Genomic DNA, 19911 nt, shown 5'->3' with positions numbered 1-19911 from the left:
TTGCTTTCATGGATAAAGATAATAAAAATACTTCACCTTCATTCCTCACAAGAGAGGAATATTTTGGCCTGTTTTGCTTATTAGGATGTTCCCAGACCTTGCGATGGTGCCTGGCACATGGCAGGTGCTCAGCAGATACCTGTGAATTTCTGAATGTGATAGTGTGATAGTATATTGACCACATGTGTAAACAAAGTATTTCTAAAATAAAGAAAGGCAACAACAGCAAATTATCTAGTTATTACTTTATTAGCTATAATTTAGAATTTGCAAGGGACAGAAAAGGGGAAAGGCTTCAGACGCAAAGGACATTTGATAAGTTACCCTTTGAAGATGAGACAAGACAGGTTCTAAGCTAATCAGATGTGGCCCCCATGTGGGCCTGCGCTCTTTTCACAGGTAGCGGTTCCTGATGTACTCTCGGTACATCGCGGAGTCCTCTTTTCCTAGGGGCTGCATGATACCTTGGCTGGCCTGGATGTGGGCTTGGAAGATCTCTGTAGATTTTCTGTCCACTCTTGGGGGCTGGACTTCATAGATGTTATCTTGCGAGAAAGCTGAGATGGGTGTTCTATAAAAGATGAATAAAGAGAGGGCTGCATTAAAGAAAACATAAGGAAGGACCACAGGGAGCGGTTTCAGAAGCACTTCAGAGTCGTTGGCATTGAATAAGCAGGCTTACTTTTGATAAGCCGCTGGGATGACCTCCCCAGTCCTTGCGGGGCTGGTTTTCTCCTCTGTCTGGAGGACAGGGCTGGACCAACACCTCTGGGAGCCCGACCTGATTGCACAGGCAGGGCACAGCCCTCTCCTCTGTTCCCACATCCCTGTGCACACCCACATCTGTGTACCCATCTGTCTCCCTCACATGACTGGGAGCAACTTTAGCTAAGGCTGTATGGACTTTTTGCTCTTTTTCCTTGGCACATGATAGGAACTCACTGGTTTTTAAGGGAAGATTTAGTAGAAATCCATGAAGCAAGGGATAATAAGAATGCCTACCTCACACAGTTGTAAAGAGGAGTAAATGAGTTTATATGCATATTTATATGTATAAAGTGTTCACTTAGCATAGTGCCTGGGAGCTCAGTAAATGTGAACTATTGTTAACAATGACAGGTACAGAATTTCTTACCACAATTCTGAAATTCTAAAAGCTGAAACAACCAGAAGTTACTTTGCTGGCAAAATGTAACCCAACTGAAACTCATTTTGTGGCACGTCCTAATGAGCTGACAATAATCACCCCCACTTCCTGTGAATATTAATGTGTCTAATTATTGGACATGGCCTCCAATCATGCTGGGGATATTATTATAAGGTGTATGTACCATCCTGCTATGCTAACTGCCAATTCAGAATTCTGCAACTCATCTGGCCTCCGGCTTTTGGAAGACCGCCTGTGGGTAACAGGCCGCCGCTTCCTTCCTTTTTGGGGTAAATTGAGAAGCACCCAATAATCTCTCTATTCAAAAATATCCCTCCATTCCCACCCCACTCAGGCTGCCACAAGCTTAAAATTGCCATCCACCCCTTGGGGAAGGCACTGTCTCCAGAAAGGCCTTGTCAAAATGCAGCTCCGTGTCTGACATCCTTAGCAGGAAGTAAGCCTTCAAGGGATGAGTCAACCAAAAAGTCAGGTATGATGCAGAGTGTGTGTGTGTGTGTGTATGGGGTGTGCAAGCACACGTGCATGCCCAGGAAGGTCACGAAAAGGGGACGATGGTAAGCTAACACGGCATTGTGAGGGGCTTGGGGGCACAATGACAACACACTCTGCCACTTGGCTCAGGGCTGGCCCTGTGAGAATGGGGGTGGTTGGCCATAACAGGGCACCCAAGATAACACAGGGAAAGAAAATCCGGAGAATCTATTCTGCTGAGCTGAGATCTCAGCCTTGCTAGGGTGCATCTTATCAGAGGAATCAGAAAGGCACCCTGGATGCCAAATTGTTTGGTCAGCTGGGACCCCTGTGGAGACTCCCTGCAGTGAGACACAGAACTGGACCTCAGACCCAGCTGGGTCTGTATTTGAAATATCAGCATTTCACTGGATACTAGATAGTATGGTGACATACAAAGGAAGACGGAAGTTGTACAGTAAAACCCCCCAAAAGGGCTCTATCTTCATAGGATGGGCTACAATTAAATGTGGGTCTTTTTTATGCTCCCAGCAAACAGTCAAGATAGTTTACTGTACTTTGCCTTTATCTAGAACAATGACACATCCTGAGATGACTGGAAATTACATTAAATTGCATTAAAATAACACAGAACCAGGGGTGACCAGGGGAGCAGGCTGCCCTGTCTGCACATGAGGCCCTTCAAAGGATCAGCAATAAGGAATCTCAGCTCCTTAGAGTAGGCTGGGTCTTTAAAGACTTCGATAGGAAGAGAGTCAATTACATTTTGGTTATAGAGAGAGCATGAGGACAGCAAAACTCTTACTGTACATGTTTCTCAAACACTGATCTGTCTTCAACCTGTCAGAGAGCCATGTCAATGGCAGACCAACAAGAAAGATACTGCAGTCCGGAAAAGGTTGAGGGTTTTATCGCCAAGCCAACATCGACAGCACAAAGAAATTATTTATAGATCAAAGTATACAATGATATTAATATATACTAAAGAAATTTATGTATTTGTTATGTCTAATGCTGCTAATCTCTATCTTTTGTAGACTCATTTGTCATCAGATTCACTAGATTAAAAAACAGTGTGTATGCATGTGTGTAGATGAGATATGGTGTGTATATATATACACACACACTATATATATATAGTTATGCTCTATATCCACTTATATATGTATACATATTCTTCAAAAACAATGCAGAAGAAAGGGATATATATATATATATATTTTTCAACCATCCCCACCAAGTACTGTGCTTTAAGTGAAGCCATGTGAACTTTTATAATGGTCATTCTATTGTGCAGATATTGGAATAAAAATATAGTTAATGAGCATATGGGGTTTGGAGCCGATAAATCTAGATAACATATTGTAACACCTATTATTTCCTAGGTAGAGCTGGAACATCTTGTCCTTAAAATGTGACTGTTTTTGTTTTATACTGTTATATAGAAAAGATCAATGAAATACACGATAGAGACTTAGAGGCTGCTACAAGGTTGGTAAAGTTTCTGTTGAAATGCCATTATGTATACATTAATTAAATATAAAAACTAACAATATTTACCCAATATTTATCATAGAAAAACTACTGTTTCACATTTATCAGTGCTTTTCACCTTTTTATTGCAAAATAAATCCAATACAGAAAATCACACAAAACAACAACATAATTATTATAAAGTGAACATCATCCAGGTCAACAAACAGAAATTCTGACAACAACCCAAAGCCCCTTCCAGGTGCCCCAACGCAATCACAATCCCCTACCCTGACTCATAAGTAACCTTCTCCTGACTTCTATAGTGATCATTTGTTTGCACTTTTAAAAAAAGACACTGTCATTCAAATGTGCATCCCTAGATTCTATAGTCTTGTTCATTTCAAAAGTGTGATATGCCTTTTAATCTACAGATGCTCTCATCTTTCTTTTTCTTTCTTTCTTTTTTAAGAGACAGGGTCTTGCTGTATCTCCTAGGCGGGATTGCAATGGAGTGATCATGGCTCACTGCAATCTCGAACTCCCGGGCTCAGGCAATCCTCCTGCCTTGCCCTCCCAAAGTGCTGGGACAGGCTTGAGCCACCGAACCCGGCCTCTCACCTTCCTTTTTCTTACAACGTATCTGCTGAAGAATCTGGGTTGTAGAGTTTCCCTCAGTTTGAATTTAGCCGCTTGCATAGTCAAGATGCAGTTCCTCTGCCCTTTATACGTGCTGTGGGTCAGCAGGTGGATCCAGAGGCTGGTGAGATGCTGTTTTGATTGCTTTGGGAAGACTATGGGTGGTGGTGTACTCCTGCATCAGGAGGGCCACAGTGTCTGGTTGCTTATCTTTTTTATGTTAACAGCCATTGAGGCCAATGCCTAGATCCAGTAATTCACTGCGGCTTGTCAAATGATCACTTGACACTTCGTCTTCAATCCTTTTTAATGTCTTTCTTCATTTCTTTTTAAAGCTTTGTATTTTAGTTCATTTTGAAATAGTATGTTTCCGTTTTAATCTCTTTTATTATCTTGTCTTTCTGATGGTTTTGTTGTGTGTAGGAATGTTATTTTGCTGTTCTTTATAATTCTATGATGAGATTGGCCCTTGATACTTCTCTGTTGCTTATTGTGCAAAATTAGTTTTGCAGAGCCTTAAGAAGATGTTGCTCAGGAAAGACTCACTTAACTTCACAGAACTCTCTTTGGTTGTTTCAGTGAAGTGTTGAAAACTACCGCAGCTTGCTCTCTGAGGTTTCCTCTCTGCTCCCCTTACTCAGTGTCGTCTGGGCTTTCTCCTTCCTTCATCTCCATTGTCCTGCTCAATTTTAATGCCACTGTCAGCAATTTCTCCTGCCGTGTCCAGGAAGGGAGTTTTGGCCATTTGGGTTCAAGAGTGTATGTGGCCTAGACGGCCTCAGCCCCTTTCAGAGCTCAGCAAAAACCCCTTGCACTCCCCTGGTACTGAAATGGGTGAACCCCTTCTGTTTCAGCTGCAGTGATTTCTGGCAACTACCTGTGAGCTATTTTGGGGTTCTCCTATTCTCAGATGCCCCACTATTCCCTCCTGCTTCTTCCCCTTGCACACACACTGCTCTCATGCAGGTCTTATGGTTGTGGGTGGTTGACCTCAACAGCCTCTGGATTTGTGGGTGTGTGGGGATACTGTATCACATACTTTTGAGGTAAGTGTTGTCTGTGGGTACCTGGTTTTGCTAAGCAGTTGTTCTGTTTTTTGTGTGAGGATTCAGAGAGATTTTAAAATGATGCTGCTGCAGCCTTCTTCCAGAACCGACCAGGCTCTATTTTTAAAAGTGTATTTTTCACCCATGCCTCAAACTGAGGCCTACATTTGCTATACTGTCAGCTGCAGGGCTCTATTTTCCTTGTTCTGGAGATGGGCACGGCCACACCACCCCTCCTTACCCAGGGCTGCTCTCAGAGAAGCTCCTTCCCAGCTCAACTCCCACATCTACTCTCGCAGGACCTGTTCCCTTCAGAGACAGTGCATACTGCAGATGTTCAGATGGACCAGCTATCTGAGTGATGGGAGACTTCGGGGGTGCGGGTGAGGTGGGAGCCCTCTTAATCTTGTGGTTTTTGCATGTGGCTAATCAGGTATTGCCTATATAGCAGTAGAGGTACAAGAAGAGTGAGAGAAATGTTTTAAATGACTACTTATCAGATATACTTCTATTGTAGCTAATGGAAGATGATGGTACACCATCTATTCTAATGTGAGCTGCGGTCTCAGAAACATTTGACAGTCGCTAGATTGAATAAGCAGGTTTACTATTAACAAGCTGCTGGAATGACCTCCCCAGTCCACTCAGGGCTTTTTTTCCTCTGCCTGGAGGACAGAGTTGGACTAGTACCTGCCTGGGAGCCTTGCCTGATGGATAGGCAGGGCACGCCCCTCTCCTCTGTTCCCACAGCCCTGTGCACACCTATGTCTGTGCACCCATCTGTCTCCCTCATGTGATTGGGAGCAACTTTTGCTGAGGCTGTACAGACTTTTTGCTCTTTTTCCTTGGCATATAGTAGGGACTCAACGGCTTTTTAAGGAAGATTTTGTAGAAATCAGTAAAGTAGGGGATACTAAGAATTCGTACCTCACACAGCTGTTGAGTGGAGTAAATGAGTTTACATGTATAGCATAGTGCCTGAGTGCTCAGTAAAGGTGAACTATTGTTAATTACATGGCCATGGTGGGTCATGCCTGTAATCCCAGCACTTTGAGAGGCTGAGGCAGGTGGATCACTTGAGGTCAGGAGTTCGAGACCAGCCTGGCCAATATGGTGAAACCCCGCCTCTACTAAAATTACACAAAACAGCAGCTCGTGGTGTCAGGCACCTGTAATTCCAGCTACTTCAGAGGCTGAGGCAGGAGAATTGCGTGAACCCAGGAGGCGGAGGTTGCAGTGAGCCGAGATCAGGCCATTGCATTCCAGTCTGGACAACAGAGTGAGACTCTGCCTCAAAACAAAAACAAAAACAAAAAAAACAATTACAGATACATAATTCCTATCTGCAATTCTGAAATCCCAAAAGCTATAATAACCAAAAGTTACTTTGCCGGCAAAATGTGACCCAACTGAAACTAATTTGGGCCTTGGGCTTCATGGACAAAGAAGCCCTGGGTGGCTACCCAAGGACCTCACTCTACCATCTGAGCAGAGTGCCTTTACCATTGTTGCCTAGTGGGATGAGGTCACTACTAAGAACAAATAGCAGCTGTATGTTTCCCATACTCCTCCTTTCTGAGTGAGAGTTTTAATTTTCCTTTGCCACCACTGTATATTGGGAGCAAAGAGGCAGTCTTTATTTACAGGTCACTAGGTGGTAAGAAGCAGTATCTGGACCTGATGAAGAGAGCTGCACATACCCAGAGATCCCAGACTTTGAATGGGATGCAGAAATTTACAAGGGACGGAGTGGGCCCTACTTATAGCAAGAAGAGTATGCATGGGTAACCGGGAAGCTAGAGGGCAGATGGTGACACATGACATAGATGAGGCTCCTCACCATCCACTGCATTCTCCATCTAGTGTGCAGCAGCGGAAAAGCAAAAATGAATATCCCAGGATCCCTTGCAATTCAGGTTCAAAATGCAATTTAGGTTCTACCTACGACTTGTACTCAAGTGCTTTGATTTGGAACTGGGTCATATGGAAAGCAGCAAGATGCAGGGTATGTGTTTTGCAGATTGGTGGCATAGGTGATGTGCTCTTGAGTTGGGCACTGTGGTAATGGCTTTTTGAATACAGTAGTTCCCCCTTATCCTTCAGGGATAGGTTTCAAGACCCCCAGTGGATGCTGGAAACTGCAGATAGCACCAACCCTCATATATCCTGTTTTCCTATACATACATACCTATGATATGGTAATTTATAAATTAGGCACAGTAAGAGATTAACAGCATACCTAATAATATAATAGAACATGTATGACAATATTCTGTAATAAAAGTTATGTGAGGCCAGGTGCGGTGGCTCATGCCTGTAATCCCAGCACTTTGGGAGACCAAGGCAGGCAGATCACCTGAGGCTGGGAGTTCGAGACCAGCGTGACCAACATGGAGAAATCCCATCTCTATTAAAAATACAAAATTAGCCAGTCATGGTGGTGCATGCCTGTAATTCTAGCTACTTGGGAGACTGAGGCAGGAGAAATGCTTGAACCCAGGAGGCAGAGGTTGTGGTGAGCCAAGACAGTGCCATTGTACCCCAGCCTGGGCAACAAGAGCGAAACTCTGTCTAACAACAACAACAAAAAAGACAAGACAAAAAAAGTTACATGAATAGTGTCTCCATCACTCAAAATGTCTTATCGTTCTGTACCTCAGGTAACTGAAACTGCAGAAAGAGAAGCTGTGGATAAAGGGGGACTACTGCGGCTGGTTTTGGAGCCAGCAGCTGCTGTGATAGATTCCTGATGAAGGCAGACACAGCAGCTCCTCTGATGGTTTGCCATATGGTTTTGGGAGTCATTTGTGGAAGTCTGGTCTAGAGTCTACTTCTTCAGTTCTCCAGTGATCTGGAAACTACCTAAAATCCTATAATAAATCACTTTCTGTTTCATTTACCTAGAGCAGATTATGCTTTCTGCAACTGAACCCTGGCCAGCACAGTCAGCTAACTGGTAAAGAAATCCAGCGCCAGCCCTCTTATTTTAACCAGGAGCAAGCTCCCATGCACCCAAGAGACCCCTGTTCCTAGATGGTTCTGGCAGAGGATGAACTCTTTCCGCAGCTGAGCATATGTATGTTTGCTCCTCAAGGAGAGAGAAACGACAGTCTGCCACAGGCACATATATGAGTGGCAATGGTGGTACTTTTTATGTTTTAGCCTTTGCCGTTGATATTTTGTGTTGGTCCAGGTAGAGTAGAACTAAACTCTTTTTTTTTTTTTTTTACACACTCTCTGAGAGCTGTAAAATAAAAAGGCCATTTGTATTTTAAAAATAACTTTTGGTTTTAGAGAAATAAAGCATGATGATTTTCTGACCTGAAATAGGTAAAATGCTTCCAATTCAGAATGCAATTTATAAACAGCACAATTTCCCTCCCATTTGCAGGACATACTGTCTACCTTAGTATAAAAAGAAGTGCAGTTTTTCTCTGTTTCAGCTGCGTTTGTTATCACAAACACTGGGGAAGCATCCACCAATATATGGCTGCATTGTTTGTAGGCTCTAACTCTAACATTTCGGCTGTTGTTTAATGACAGAGGGCTTGGCTCTGAGCCACAGGCAACATGGACTGGTTCTCCTCACAGTACTGGGTCTGCTCTGAAAGGGCTTTTCTGCCAACAAAGGACAGGTGGCACATTAAGCACACAACAGCTGTTCTCAAAGGGCAAAGAATGTAACTGCTCCTCCCAGAGCCATCCTTTCTCCCTGCCTGGATGCAGGGCCAGACGCTTCCTCTGCACAACTGGTCATCCATCAGACGTTTATACAGGGACCTTTTGGAGGGATCAGTCCCTTCTGTCCTCACATTTCCTAGAACAGAAGCAGCGGTGGCCACTCCTGCTGTCACTCCTGGAAACTCAGACCAATGAACTGCAGTAATGGTGTGTGTCTTATCTCCCACATGGAGGTGATGACGCCCTACTTAGGTTCTTCATGTCCGTTCTGATAGTCCCATCTTTTCCTGGTTATTGATAAAGAGTCACCATTGACTTTGTCATGTCACATCATTACATTTCTTGTGACTTTCATCTTTTTTCTAATAAACTTTTAATTTTAGGCCCACATTAGATTTACAGAATTACTGTGTAGAAGACAGAGTTCCTATATATTCCATGTTGTTTAATGAGAGAGGGCTTGGCTCTGAGCCACAGGCAACTGGGTCTGTGCAGGATACAATTTCCTGTCTTATTAACACCTTCTTCCATTAGTATGGTACATTTGCTATACTTAATGATCTGATAGTGATACATAATTATTACCTACAGTCCATACTTGGTTTTTACCTAATGTCCTTTTACTGTCCCAGGATCCCATTTGGGACACATTACATTTAGTCATCACGTCTCCTTAGGCTCCTCTGGGCAGTGACAATCTCAGGCTTTACTTGTTTTTGACGACCTTGACGGTTTTGAGGGATGCTTAACCTGCATCTTTTCAGAGTTTTCCTAAGAATCACGGAAAACTGTCATTTGGAAGAAGGTATCAATAGGATCATGAGCCTCCAAAACAAGACCTAAGTGTCCTGAGGTTACAGACGGATGAAGTCAGGGGTGCTCTGCCCAGTGGATGCCCCACTGGCTACCAAGGACATTCCTGTGAAGGATCCAGCAGAGCAGCTCCCCGGCCTGGCTGTTACATTCAAATGGGAGAATTGTACAAAGTACAGATTTCCAGGCTTTGGCCCAAGTGTACTGGATTAGAATCTCTAGCAATGGGGCCTTGGATTCTGTATTTTTTTAATCCTTTAAAAAATACTAATGCTAATTATTTTTAATACTGGCAATTATAAAGAAAACATGGCCTATAATCTGTTAGTATTATTAATATACATAAAAGTATAAATGTGGAAAATTTAAACAGTAGTCAAAAGTCCAGAATGAAAACTGAGTGTCCCCCATAATGTAAACATGCTCTAGGAGCACTCTGGTTGCTCCCTTTTTTTTATTGTTTTTTGTTTGTTTGTTTGCTTGCTTTGGAATTTGCATTTCAACAAGCTTCCTAAAATACGTCAGTGTAACTGGAAAACTGGAACCCACTACTATAGAAAAAAGGAAAAATTCAGCTGTCGGGGAGCACGATGCCCCTTTTAGTGCCGACTGCCCTTATGTGATCATAGAGCCGTGCTCTTCCCCTTCTCCACTGCACAGGCCAGCAGTAGAGCCCTCACATGGGCAGACATCTGCACGGAGAGCAGCCTGTGACAGCCTGGGGGATGCTGGCACCAAGCAGCATGAGGAGGACACTCTCATTAAGGGAGAGAGGGGCAGCCTGGAGTGGGGAGAAAGAGCCCAGGCAAGGGAAGGCCATCCCTCCAGAGGACAGATCCAGTGTAGGGAGTGAGAACCTGGATGCAGAGAGGAGGGCATGCATGTGGATGCAGCCTGAGGAGGTATGTCAGAGCCCAAGCAGGGAGAGGCAGGCATGGGAGTCCACATGGAGGGGTGGCCTGGGGCCCGCGGGGAGGAGGAGGGCATCCCTGTGGGTGGGTGTCTCCATGAGTGGAGTCAGAGCCTGAATGGAGGGTGTTCATGTGGGGGAAGGGGTGGATGCAGTGGTGATGGCCAGCTGGTTATGTATGGGGGGATAAATCAAATAAATATAACAAGGGTAATGGGAGTCCAGTTTCCTAACTGTTGGAGAAGGCAGTTACTAGCAAGAACAGGGAGAAGGCTCGAATAAACCCTGGATACCCTACAATTAGAAGAATCAGTATGAACTTATGGATTTAAATATATATTTAGCTGCATTTTATTTATAAAAATATTTGATATAATACATAAAATAGATATGCATGTAATATACCTACATATACATTTTCACATATATGTACATGTACACATAAATTTGTGAATGTGTTTTCAGTGGGCCTGGGGGCAGTGACACTCCAATGGCAACAGGTACATCTAATGCCCAGATCTTGGCTTTAATGTCATTTTCCACTAAAAATAATCAGGGATCCTTAGAGAAATGACTGATTTCAGGGCTGGGACAGACAAAGGACATGATGAGCCTAGAACATCTTGTGCCAGAAATCAAAGACGTATTCAAAGGCTGATGAGGACATATCCAAAGAACACAGGAGCCAGGCTGAGGAGACTCTGGTGAAATTTGGAACACTCTGAGCTTCACAACAAATAATGTCAGTAACAAAGTATATCCCATTGAATACACAGGAAGTTACGATCTCATAGTAAAAAAACAATGAAAAAAATGAAAATGTGATGAAGGATTTTTAGTTTCAAAGTACCTTCCATAAAATATTTATTAATTAAAAGAAAAAAACAAGCAACTTCAAGTAGAAAAGCTCAGAAGATATTGCTTACTCAAAGGATTAAAAAAAAAAAAAATCATTAGGCCAGGCACTGTGGCTCAAGCCTATAATCCCAGCACTTTGGAAGGCTGAGGCAGGAGGGTCACTTGAGTCCGGGAGTTCAAGATCAGCCTGGGCAACATAGTGAGACTCTCATCTCCCCCCCCAAAAAAAAAAAAAAAAAAAAAGATTAAAAAATTAGCTGGGTGCGGTGGACAATGCCTGTGGGCCCAGCTAGTTGGGAAGTTGAGGTAGGAGGATTGCTTGAGCCCGCCAGGTCAAGGTTCCATGATCATACTACTGCACTCCAGCCTGGGCTACAGAGCGAGGCACTGTCTTTAAATAAACATCATCAGTAATGGCACATACTGAAATTGTGTGCTCATGACAGGACGCAATAAAAAGAACTCACCATCACTTCTGTGATATTCCTGTTTGTATTTGTTATGTACCTTAAGCCAGTATTTATTATGTCACAGTTTCTGGAGGTCAGGGATCTGAGAGTGGCTTAGTTTAATAGTTCTGGTTCCAGGTGTCCCATGAGGGTGTAGTCAATCTGTTGATTACAGCTACTGTCAACTCAAGGCTTAACGGAGGCTGGAGAATCCTTTTCCAAGTTGTCTCACTTGGTTGACAGGCTCCAATTTCTCACTAGTTGTTGGCTGGACACAACAGTTCCTTATGGGCCTATCCACATGGCTGCTTACAACATGGAAGCTTGTTTCCCAGAGCAAGTGATCCAAGAGATAACTTTCACAACCTAGTCACTTCTGCTATATGCTCGTGGTCACAAAGACCAATTCCGGCACAACGTGGGAGGAGATTACATGAGGATATGAATAACAGGAGGTGTGGCCAACTTGAAGGTTAGCTACCACACTGTTATCCCCTGATTTATAAGCTGAAGATAATCATAAACCCAAATCAACGCCTATTCTATAAAATAACTGGCCTGCATTCTTCAGCGTGGCAAGGTCATAAAAATCAAGGAAGAGTGGAGAACTTTTACCAGAATGAAAAAGGCTAAAGAGACATGACAACTAAATGCAACATCAGATGCTGGACTGGATCCTTTTGCAATTAGGGACATTTTGGGGAGTACTGGCAAAAACTTGAATGGGTTTCGAGGATTAGAAAGTTGCAGTGTACTGAGGTTAATTTCCTGATTTTCCTGATTGTATTGTGATTTTCTAGGAGAATATTCTTATGTATAAAAATACCCACAAAAGTGGTAGGGAGAGAGAGGATATCAGGCCTGAAACTCACTCTCAAATGATTGGTAGTGGGGAGGGAATGGTCTCTGTTTTGTTATGGTAACTTTTAGATAAGCTTGAGATTTTCAATTTAAAAATGTATATAAATTAAAGGGACCTATAAGAGAAATTTAAAATTGTCTAGGTTAAAAAATTAGGTAGAATTATATGAAACTGCTATTTTTGTAGCTAAAAAGTGTAAATATTAGTGATTTCATATGGTACCATTTAACATGAGAAAATTACAACAAACTAATCAACACCAAAGATAATGAAATTCTAGATTTACATAAGAATACAAAATGATTCTGTGCCCTTTCGAGGATCTCTCTCCTGTAGTTACTCACCCTGTCCAGTGCCCAGCATCTGTCTCTGCCATCAGCATACAGAGAATCTGCTGTGTAACGCCTGTCTGAGGAATGATCCTTCCTCAAGTTCATATTCCCCTCCAGAAACTGTCCTATTCCTCTGTACCTTTTTATAGTAACATTTTTTGAAAGAATGGCTTCTACTCCTGATGTCCTCTTACTTCCCATTTTTTCCTGAATTCATTCCAAGTGGGCTTCCAAGGTTACCACCCATAGAAACTCTCTCACCAGGGTCATTAATAACCTTCCTGTTGCCTAAACTAATAACCATTTTTCTGTATTCTACACTGCTGCCCATTTTCCTTCTTGAAACACTTTTTTCTCTTAGCTCCCATGAAACCAACTCCTCTTGAGTTTCCTCCTATTTCCCTCTTTGCTTACATCCTTGTCCACTACAATTCAGAAAGGATCCACGGTCATCTTTTAGAGATGTAAATCAGAGATGCAGCTCTCTACTTAAAACCCTCTGGATGGTTTCAGAGGAACAGCTAAGCTCCTGTGAGAGGCTCCCTGAGATCTGGCCCCTACCTATGCCTCACTCCATCCCATAGCACATGCCTCTGTGCCTTTGACCCAAGCTTCCGCTTGCATATTAGTCCATTTTTACACTGCTATGAAGAACTGCCTGAGACTGAGTGATTTACAAAGGAAAGGGGTTTGCTTGACTCACAGTTCAGCATGGCTAGAGAGGCCTCAAGAAATTTACAATCATGGAAAAGGGGAACAAGGCACCTTCTTCACAAGCTGACAGGAAGGAGAAGTGACAAGCGAAGGGAAAGGGCTCCTTATAAAACCATCAGATATCAAGAAAACTCACTATCACGAGAACAGCACGGGGAAAAACCACTCCCATGATTCAATTACCTCCACCTGGTCTCTCCCTTGACCCATGGGGATTATAATTCAAGATGAGATTTGAGCAGGGACACAAAGCCTAACCACATCAGCTTGCTTCTCAAACATGCCAAGTTTATTCCTGCCCTGGTCTTTTGTGTATGTTCTCTCTGCTTCAAACACTCTTCCCCAGTCATCTCATGTGGACTGCTCTTCTTCATTAAGTTCTCAGCTTAAACATTAACTTCTCAGAGAGAACTTTCCTCTAAGCCTAATTTAAAACAGCTCCTGACCTGTACCTGCTCCAATCACTCTCTCGCATTCCCCTGCTTTGTGTTCTTCAGGGCATTTACCCTAATATGAAACCGTCTTACTTATGTATTTATTAGGTCAATACCAGTCTGCCTACCCTAAAACAGAAGGGCCCTGGGGAACCTTGTCAGTCTTGTTCTTTACTGTGTCCCCAGTGACTAGAACAGTGCCGGACACATAGTAGGTGCTTAGGTATTTGGTGAATAAATGAATCACCTACTTTCTGTTTCAAGCTGTTAATGATTCCAACTATTAGATGACTTGTGGCTATGACAATAATTATAGATTCTTTAAAGGACCTCTATTCCAATCATCTTGTCCAACCTCAAACCAAATGAAGATGCTCTCCATCACATTGCTGGTAGAAGGTGATCTGCCTCTGCTTGAGTACTCGCAGTAATGGAGACCCAGGACTTTCGATCATGGGATGTTTACAGGCCATTGTCGATAGCTCTGGTTGTTAGAAAGATGTTCTCTTCAGCACTCTAAATCTTCCTCCCTATATGTTCCACTTATTGGTCCCTGAAGCAACTCAAAAAGCCCTGCTTCACTTGACAGTGATTCAAATGTTACTTGCGGGAATGATCACACAATTCCTAATTCTTTTCTCTGAGATAAATACTCCCAGTTATCTCAACACTGCACGTGACATGAAAAATTATCCAACACTGCACATGAGAAAGGTCTGTGAAATTTTACCAGCTTGGTTTTTTAAAAAATAAAACCTTTCTAAGCATCTTATCTGGGAACTACAACACAAGAGTGTCCTTGGATATTCCGAGAATGTGGTCTCATTTCTCACAGCTGTCTTTCTGTTCTCTTAACAGCCTGGTTCTCTGCATCACACTCTTTCTGATACTGAGGGAACTGGGACAACTATAGACAGCCAGGCCTATATCTTTCCTGGGACAAAGCTTACCTTTTTCAGCATGTATTTTTCTACGTTTTCATTTCTAAACCAATTTTATATTTAGTAAGATGAGGGAAAACTTGGACTGCTCACGAATAAGCTTTGTGGCAAGGACTCTTTGCTGAGGGCACTAAACAACTTATTGCATGAGGATTCCATAAGTGAACACACAGTTTGGATCTTACTTCCCATTGGGCTTTGAATGTGTGTGCAGCACAGGAGGAAGAACGTCTGCCATGGCTAAACAGGCAGCATTTTAGTGATGATTTGTACCCTTCACGTGACGTAGACAACTGAGTGTGCATACAATAAATATTACTGAATGAAGCAGTGAGCAAGGGAATAAATGAACCAATTAACCAGATGATCCCAGAACTAATGCTGTAGCCCAAGCACCAGCAAGGCAGCCACCATCTGGACAGGCAAGGCATGCCTCACAGCTCAGCAGTGGAAGGCATGGGATCAGATCCCAGGGCACCTGATTCTCTGGCCTAGAATTCTTTCCACGGATTTATGCCACCTCTCTTTTTGGGCACCTGTGCAAATGAATTTCCAGTTAACTGGATAAGTACAAAGAATTTTGTTTTTAATAACTAAGTTCCCTACATCAACTTCCCTACATCCATATACCCTGAATGAGTATTCTAAGCCAATCACCATCAGCTCATAGCCTGGCAGTAACGTACTTAGGGGTTAGCATATGACCCAATCCTGGACATTTGGGCATGAGAAATTTGCTGAGTAGGTTCTGGGACTCCTTGCTCCTAAGGAGGAGACACAAAGTCAGGGTTTCCCTTCTTCCCTGGGCACTACTGTGTCTTACTGTGGCACCTGGAACTGCTGCGGCCATCTTGCTACCAGTCTGAGGATGGGGCAACACTGAGAATGGGGCAGCAGAGAGATGGAAAAACCTGCACATTTCATGATCACACGAAGCCCCTGAATCCACCAACTCTGGAGCTTGCCCATCTGCAATCTTTCAGGGAAGTAAGATAATAAATTATCTTACAGTTTAAACCAGTTGAGTGAGAGGTTCTGTTAGTTGGAACTGAAAGCATCCTAAGAAGTTCAGACCAGTTTTTGATAGAACCCTTTAAAAAGAGAACATCTGCTGCCCGCATTCCTTAAAAAATAATAAATCATAGGAAATAACATTCCTTTAACCAGTCACAGATATCATTCTGCTGGCAAATACCGAGCAAGGCTATAACATAATAATGTCCCTGGTTGCCTTAGTAATGCATATTGACATAAATAATCAAATACTCTATGCGAACAAGTTCTCAAACTTTTCAGTCTCAGAATCCCTTCACACGCTTAAAAGCATTACTGAAGACTCCAATTAGCTTTGGTTAATATGGATGATATCTAGTGATATTTACCATATAAGACATTAAGACAGAAGTTTAAAAAATCTTTATTAAAATGACAAACCCAATACATGATAGCATAAACAACTTCTTAATGAAAAACTACTATATTTTTAAAACAAAAAAATTAGTGGCAAAAGAAGCAATGTTTCACAGCTTGCGAATCTTTTCTATATCTGGCTTAACAGAAGACAACTGGATTCTCAAATCTGCTTCTGCAAAATCTGTCATGATATACATTGTTCTGGTTGGAGTGTATGAAGAAAACAGGGCCTCCCAGAGACATGCGGTTGGAAAAGGAAACAGTGTAAGCCTTCAAATACTTTTATTTGATACTACAAGAAAATCTGACAAGTTTCTTAAAGGTTAGTTTCAATGTACAACTGAAACTATCAATGAACTTCTCATACTCTCTTATCCATTGATGCATGCCACACTTGGAATGAATGCTTTTTACCCATGCATGAGTTTTAACAGCATGTATTGGTCACTTGGAAAATACTGCTTCACCCAGATATGATGATCTTCTAAACGGTAACATCTCATTACACATCAAAAAATCACGTTTGTTAAGATTGCTACTGATCTCATTAAAAAATCTTTTTTTTTTTTTAATTTATTTATTATTATTATACTTTAAGTTGTAGGGTACATGTGCATAACGTGCAGGTTTGTTACATATGTATACTTGTACCATGTTGGTGTGCTGCACCCATCAACTCGTCATTTACATCAGGTATAACTCCCAATGCAATCCCTCCCCCCTCCCCCCTCCCCATGATAGGCCCCGGTGTGTGATGTTCCCCTTCCTGAGTCCAAGTGATCTCATTGTTCAGTTCCCACCTATGAGTGAGAACATGCGGTGTTTGGTTTTCTGTTCTTGTGATAGTTTGCTAAGAATGATGGTTTCCAGCTGCATCCATGTCCCTACAAAGGACACAAACTCATCCTTTTTGATGGCTGCATAGTATTCCACGGTGTATATGTGCCACATTTTCTTAATCCAATCTGTCACTGATGGACATTTGGGTTGATTCCAAGTCTTTGTTATTGTGAATAGTGCTGCAATAAACATACGTGTGCATGTGTCTTTATAGCAGCATAATTTATAATCCTTTGGGTATATACCCAGTAATGGGATGGCTGGGTCATATGGTACATCTAGTTCTAGATCCTTGAGGAATCGCCATACTGTTTTCCATAATGGTTGAACTAGTTTACAATCCCACCAACAGTGTAAAAGTGTTCCTATTTCTCCACATCCTCTCCAGCACCTGTTGTTTCCTGACTTTTTAATGATCGCCATTCTAACTGGTGTGAGATGGTATCTCATTGTGTTTTGATTTGCATTTCTCTGATGGCCAGTGATGATGAGCATTTTTTCATGTGTCTGTTGGCTGTATGAATGTCTTCTTTTGAGAAATGTCTGTTCATATCCTTTGCCCACTTTTTGATGGGGTTGTTTGTTTTTTTCTTGTAAATTTGTTTGAGTTCTTTGTAGGTTCTGGATATTAGCCCTTTGTCAGATGAGTAGATTGCAAAAATTTTCTCCCATTCTGTAGGTTGCCTGTTCACTCTGATGGTAGTTTCTTTTGCTGTGCAGAAGCTCTTTAGTTTAATGAGATCCGATTTGTCCATTTTGGCTTTTGCTGCTGTTGCTTTTGGTGTTTTAGACATGAAGTCTTTGCCCATGCCTATGTCCTGAATGGTACTACCTAGGTTTTCCTCTAGGATTTTTATGGTATTAGGTCTAACATTTAAGGAATCCAACTTACAAGGGATGTAAAGGACCTCTTCAAAGAGAACTACAAACCACTGCTCAGTGAAATAAAAGAGGACACAAACAAATGGAAGAACATACCATGCTCATGGATAGGAAGAATCAATATCGTGAAAATGGCCATACTGCCCAAGGTAATTTATAGATTCAATGCCATCCCCATCAAGCTACCAATGAGTTTCTTCACAGAATTGGAAAAAACTGCTTTAAAGTTCATATGGAACCAAAAAAGAGCCCGCATCTCCAAGACAATCCTAAGTCAAAAGAACAAAGCTGGAGGCATCACGCTACCTGACTTCAAACTATACTACAAGGCTACAGTAACCAAAACAGCATTGTACTGGTACCAAAACAGAGATATAGACCAATGGAACAGAACAGAGTCCTCAGAAATAATACCACACATCTACAGCCATCTGATCTTTGACAAACCTGAGAGAAACAAGAAATGGGGAAAGGATTCCCTATTTAATAAATGGTGCTGGGAAAATTGGCTAGCCATAAGTAGAAAGCTGAAACTGGATCCTTTCCTTACTCCTTATACGAAAATTAATTCAAGATGGATTAGAGACTTAAATGTTAGACCTAATACCATAAAAAATCTTAAGTATTGTTCATGGTGGTAGATACACGTTTTCAAAAATTCTGATTTTCACTTAAAAGATCTAACTTCATCATTGGTAACAAATACTGTAAACTGTTTTTCTTGAAGTGACAAGCTTACTTTGTTCATTTTTGAGAAAGTGTCTGTCAAATATCCAAGCCCAAAGAAACACAGTTTGTCTGTCAGTCGTTATCTCAATTGGTGTTCGGTGAAAAAAAGCAATGAGTTAGCTCACAAAAAAAAAGCAATGAGTTAGCTCACAACTTAGACAATCACCACACAAGTCCTTTTCCTCAAGACAACCATAGTACTTTGAAATACAAGTTTTATGATAAGCAAGAAATGCTTTATGCATATTTTCCATTTTATCACAAAGAATACTAAAAAGACATGCATTCAAGTGTTGATAATTTTTACTGCTTTGTCAAGACTTAATAAAACTGGCATTTTTTTCTTTCTCTTTCTCTCTCTCTCTCTCTTTCTTTTTTGCTTTGAGTGTGTAAGAGTGAAGAAAATAATGATCACCAATACACTTTGCTGCCACTGCCGCTTTATGTTTTCTATCTTTTCCCTCTTCTTCCTTTGGTGACAAGTTGCTAGCCATTTGCTCACATGGATATTTGCTACTCTCTCCATGCTTCCTGTGGGTGCTCCTCCACTTTTAGCTGAACCCAGTAGGTGCCCAGGTTAGGTAAACTCCAGATGCCTGGCTCAGCAGATTGTGTTATTGGACTTCCTGTCTGAGTCCCAAAGAAATGAATTTGAATGCCAGCTTTACTACTTAAAAGTAACTCTGATCTGCTCTGTTCAGAACAGAGGGCTCAGAAATAACACCACACATCTACAACCAGCTGATCTTTGACAAACCTGACAAAACAAGCAATGGGGAAAGGATTCCGTATTTAATAAATGGTGTTGGGAAAACTGACTAGCCATATGCAGAAAACTGAAACTGGACCCCGTTCTTACATCTTATACAAAAATTAACTCCAGACAGATTAAAGACTTAAACGTAAGATTTACAACCATAAAAATCCTAGAAGAAAACCTAGGCAATACCATTCAGGACACAGGCATGGGCAAACACTTCAGGACTAAAACACCAAAAGCAATAGCAACAAAAGCCAAAATAGACAAATGGGATCTAATTTAACTAAAGAGCTTCTGCATAGCAAAATAAATGATCGTCAGAGTGACCAGGCAACCTACAGAATGGGAAAAAATTTTTGCAATCTATCCATCTAACAAAGGTCTAATATCCAGAATCTACAAGGAACTTAAACAAATTTACAAGAAAAAAACAAACAAAAAAAGTGGGAGAAGGATATGAATAGGTACTTCTCAAAAGAAGATATTTATGCGG

General features: G+C 41.8%; 1 protein-coding gene across 3 annotated transcripts in view; it reads right to left on the bottom strand.

The window, feature by feature from the left end:
- Positions 1-230: 230 nt before the first annotated feature.
- FIG4 (FIG4 phosphoinositide 5-phosphatase) overlaps positions 231-19911 on the bottom strand; it is a 128808-nt gene continuing 109127 nt past the window's right edge. For all 3 annotated transcript variants that reach the window (XM_074036862.1, XM_005551566.4, XM_074036863.1), the window contains one exon: positions 231-571. In XM_074036862.1, coding sequence (XP_073892963.1) covers positions 394-571 — 178 coding nt within the window. In that variant the 3' untranslated portion in view covers positions 231-393. The remainder of the gene's footprint in view (positions 572-19911) is intronic.

The sequence above is a fragment of the Macaca fascicularis genome, chromosome 4, assembly GCF_037993035.2.
Source record: "Macaca fascicularis isolate 582-1 chromosome 4, T2T-MFA8v1.1".
NCBI lineage: Eukaryota > Metazoa > Chordata > Mammalia > Primates > Cercopithecidae > Macaca > Macaca fascicularis.
This window is presented reverse-complemented; position numbering and strand designations above follow the sequence as displayed.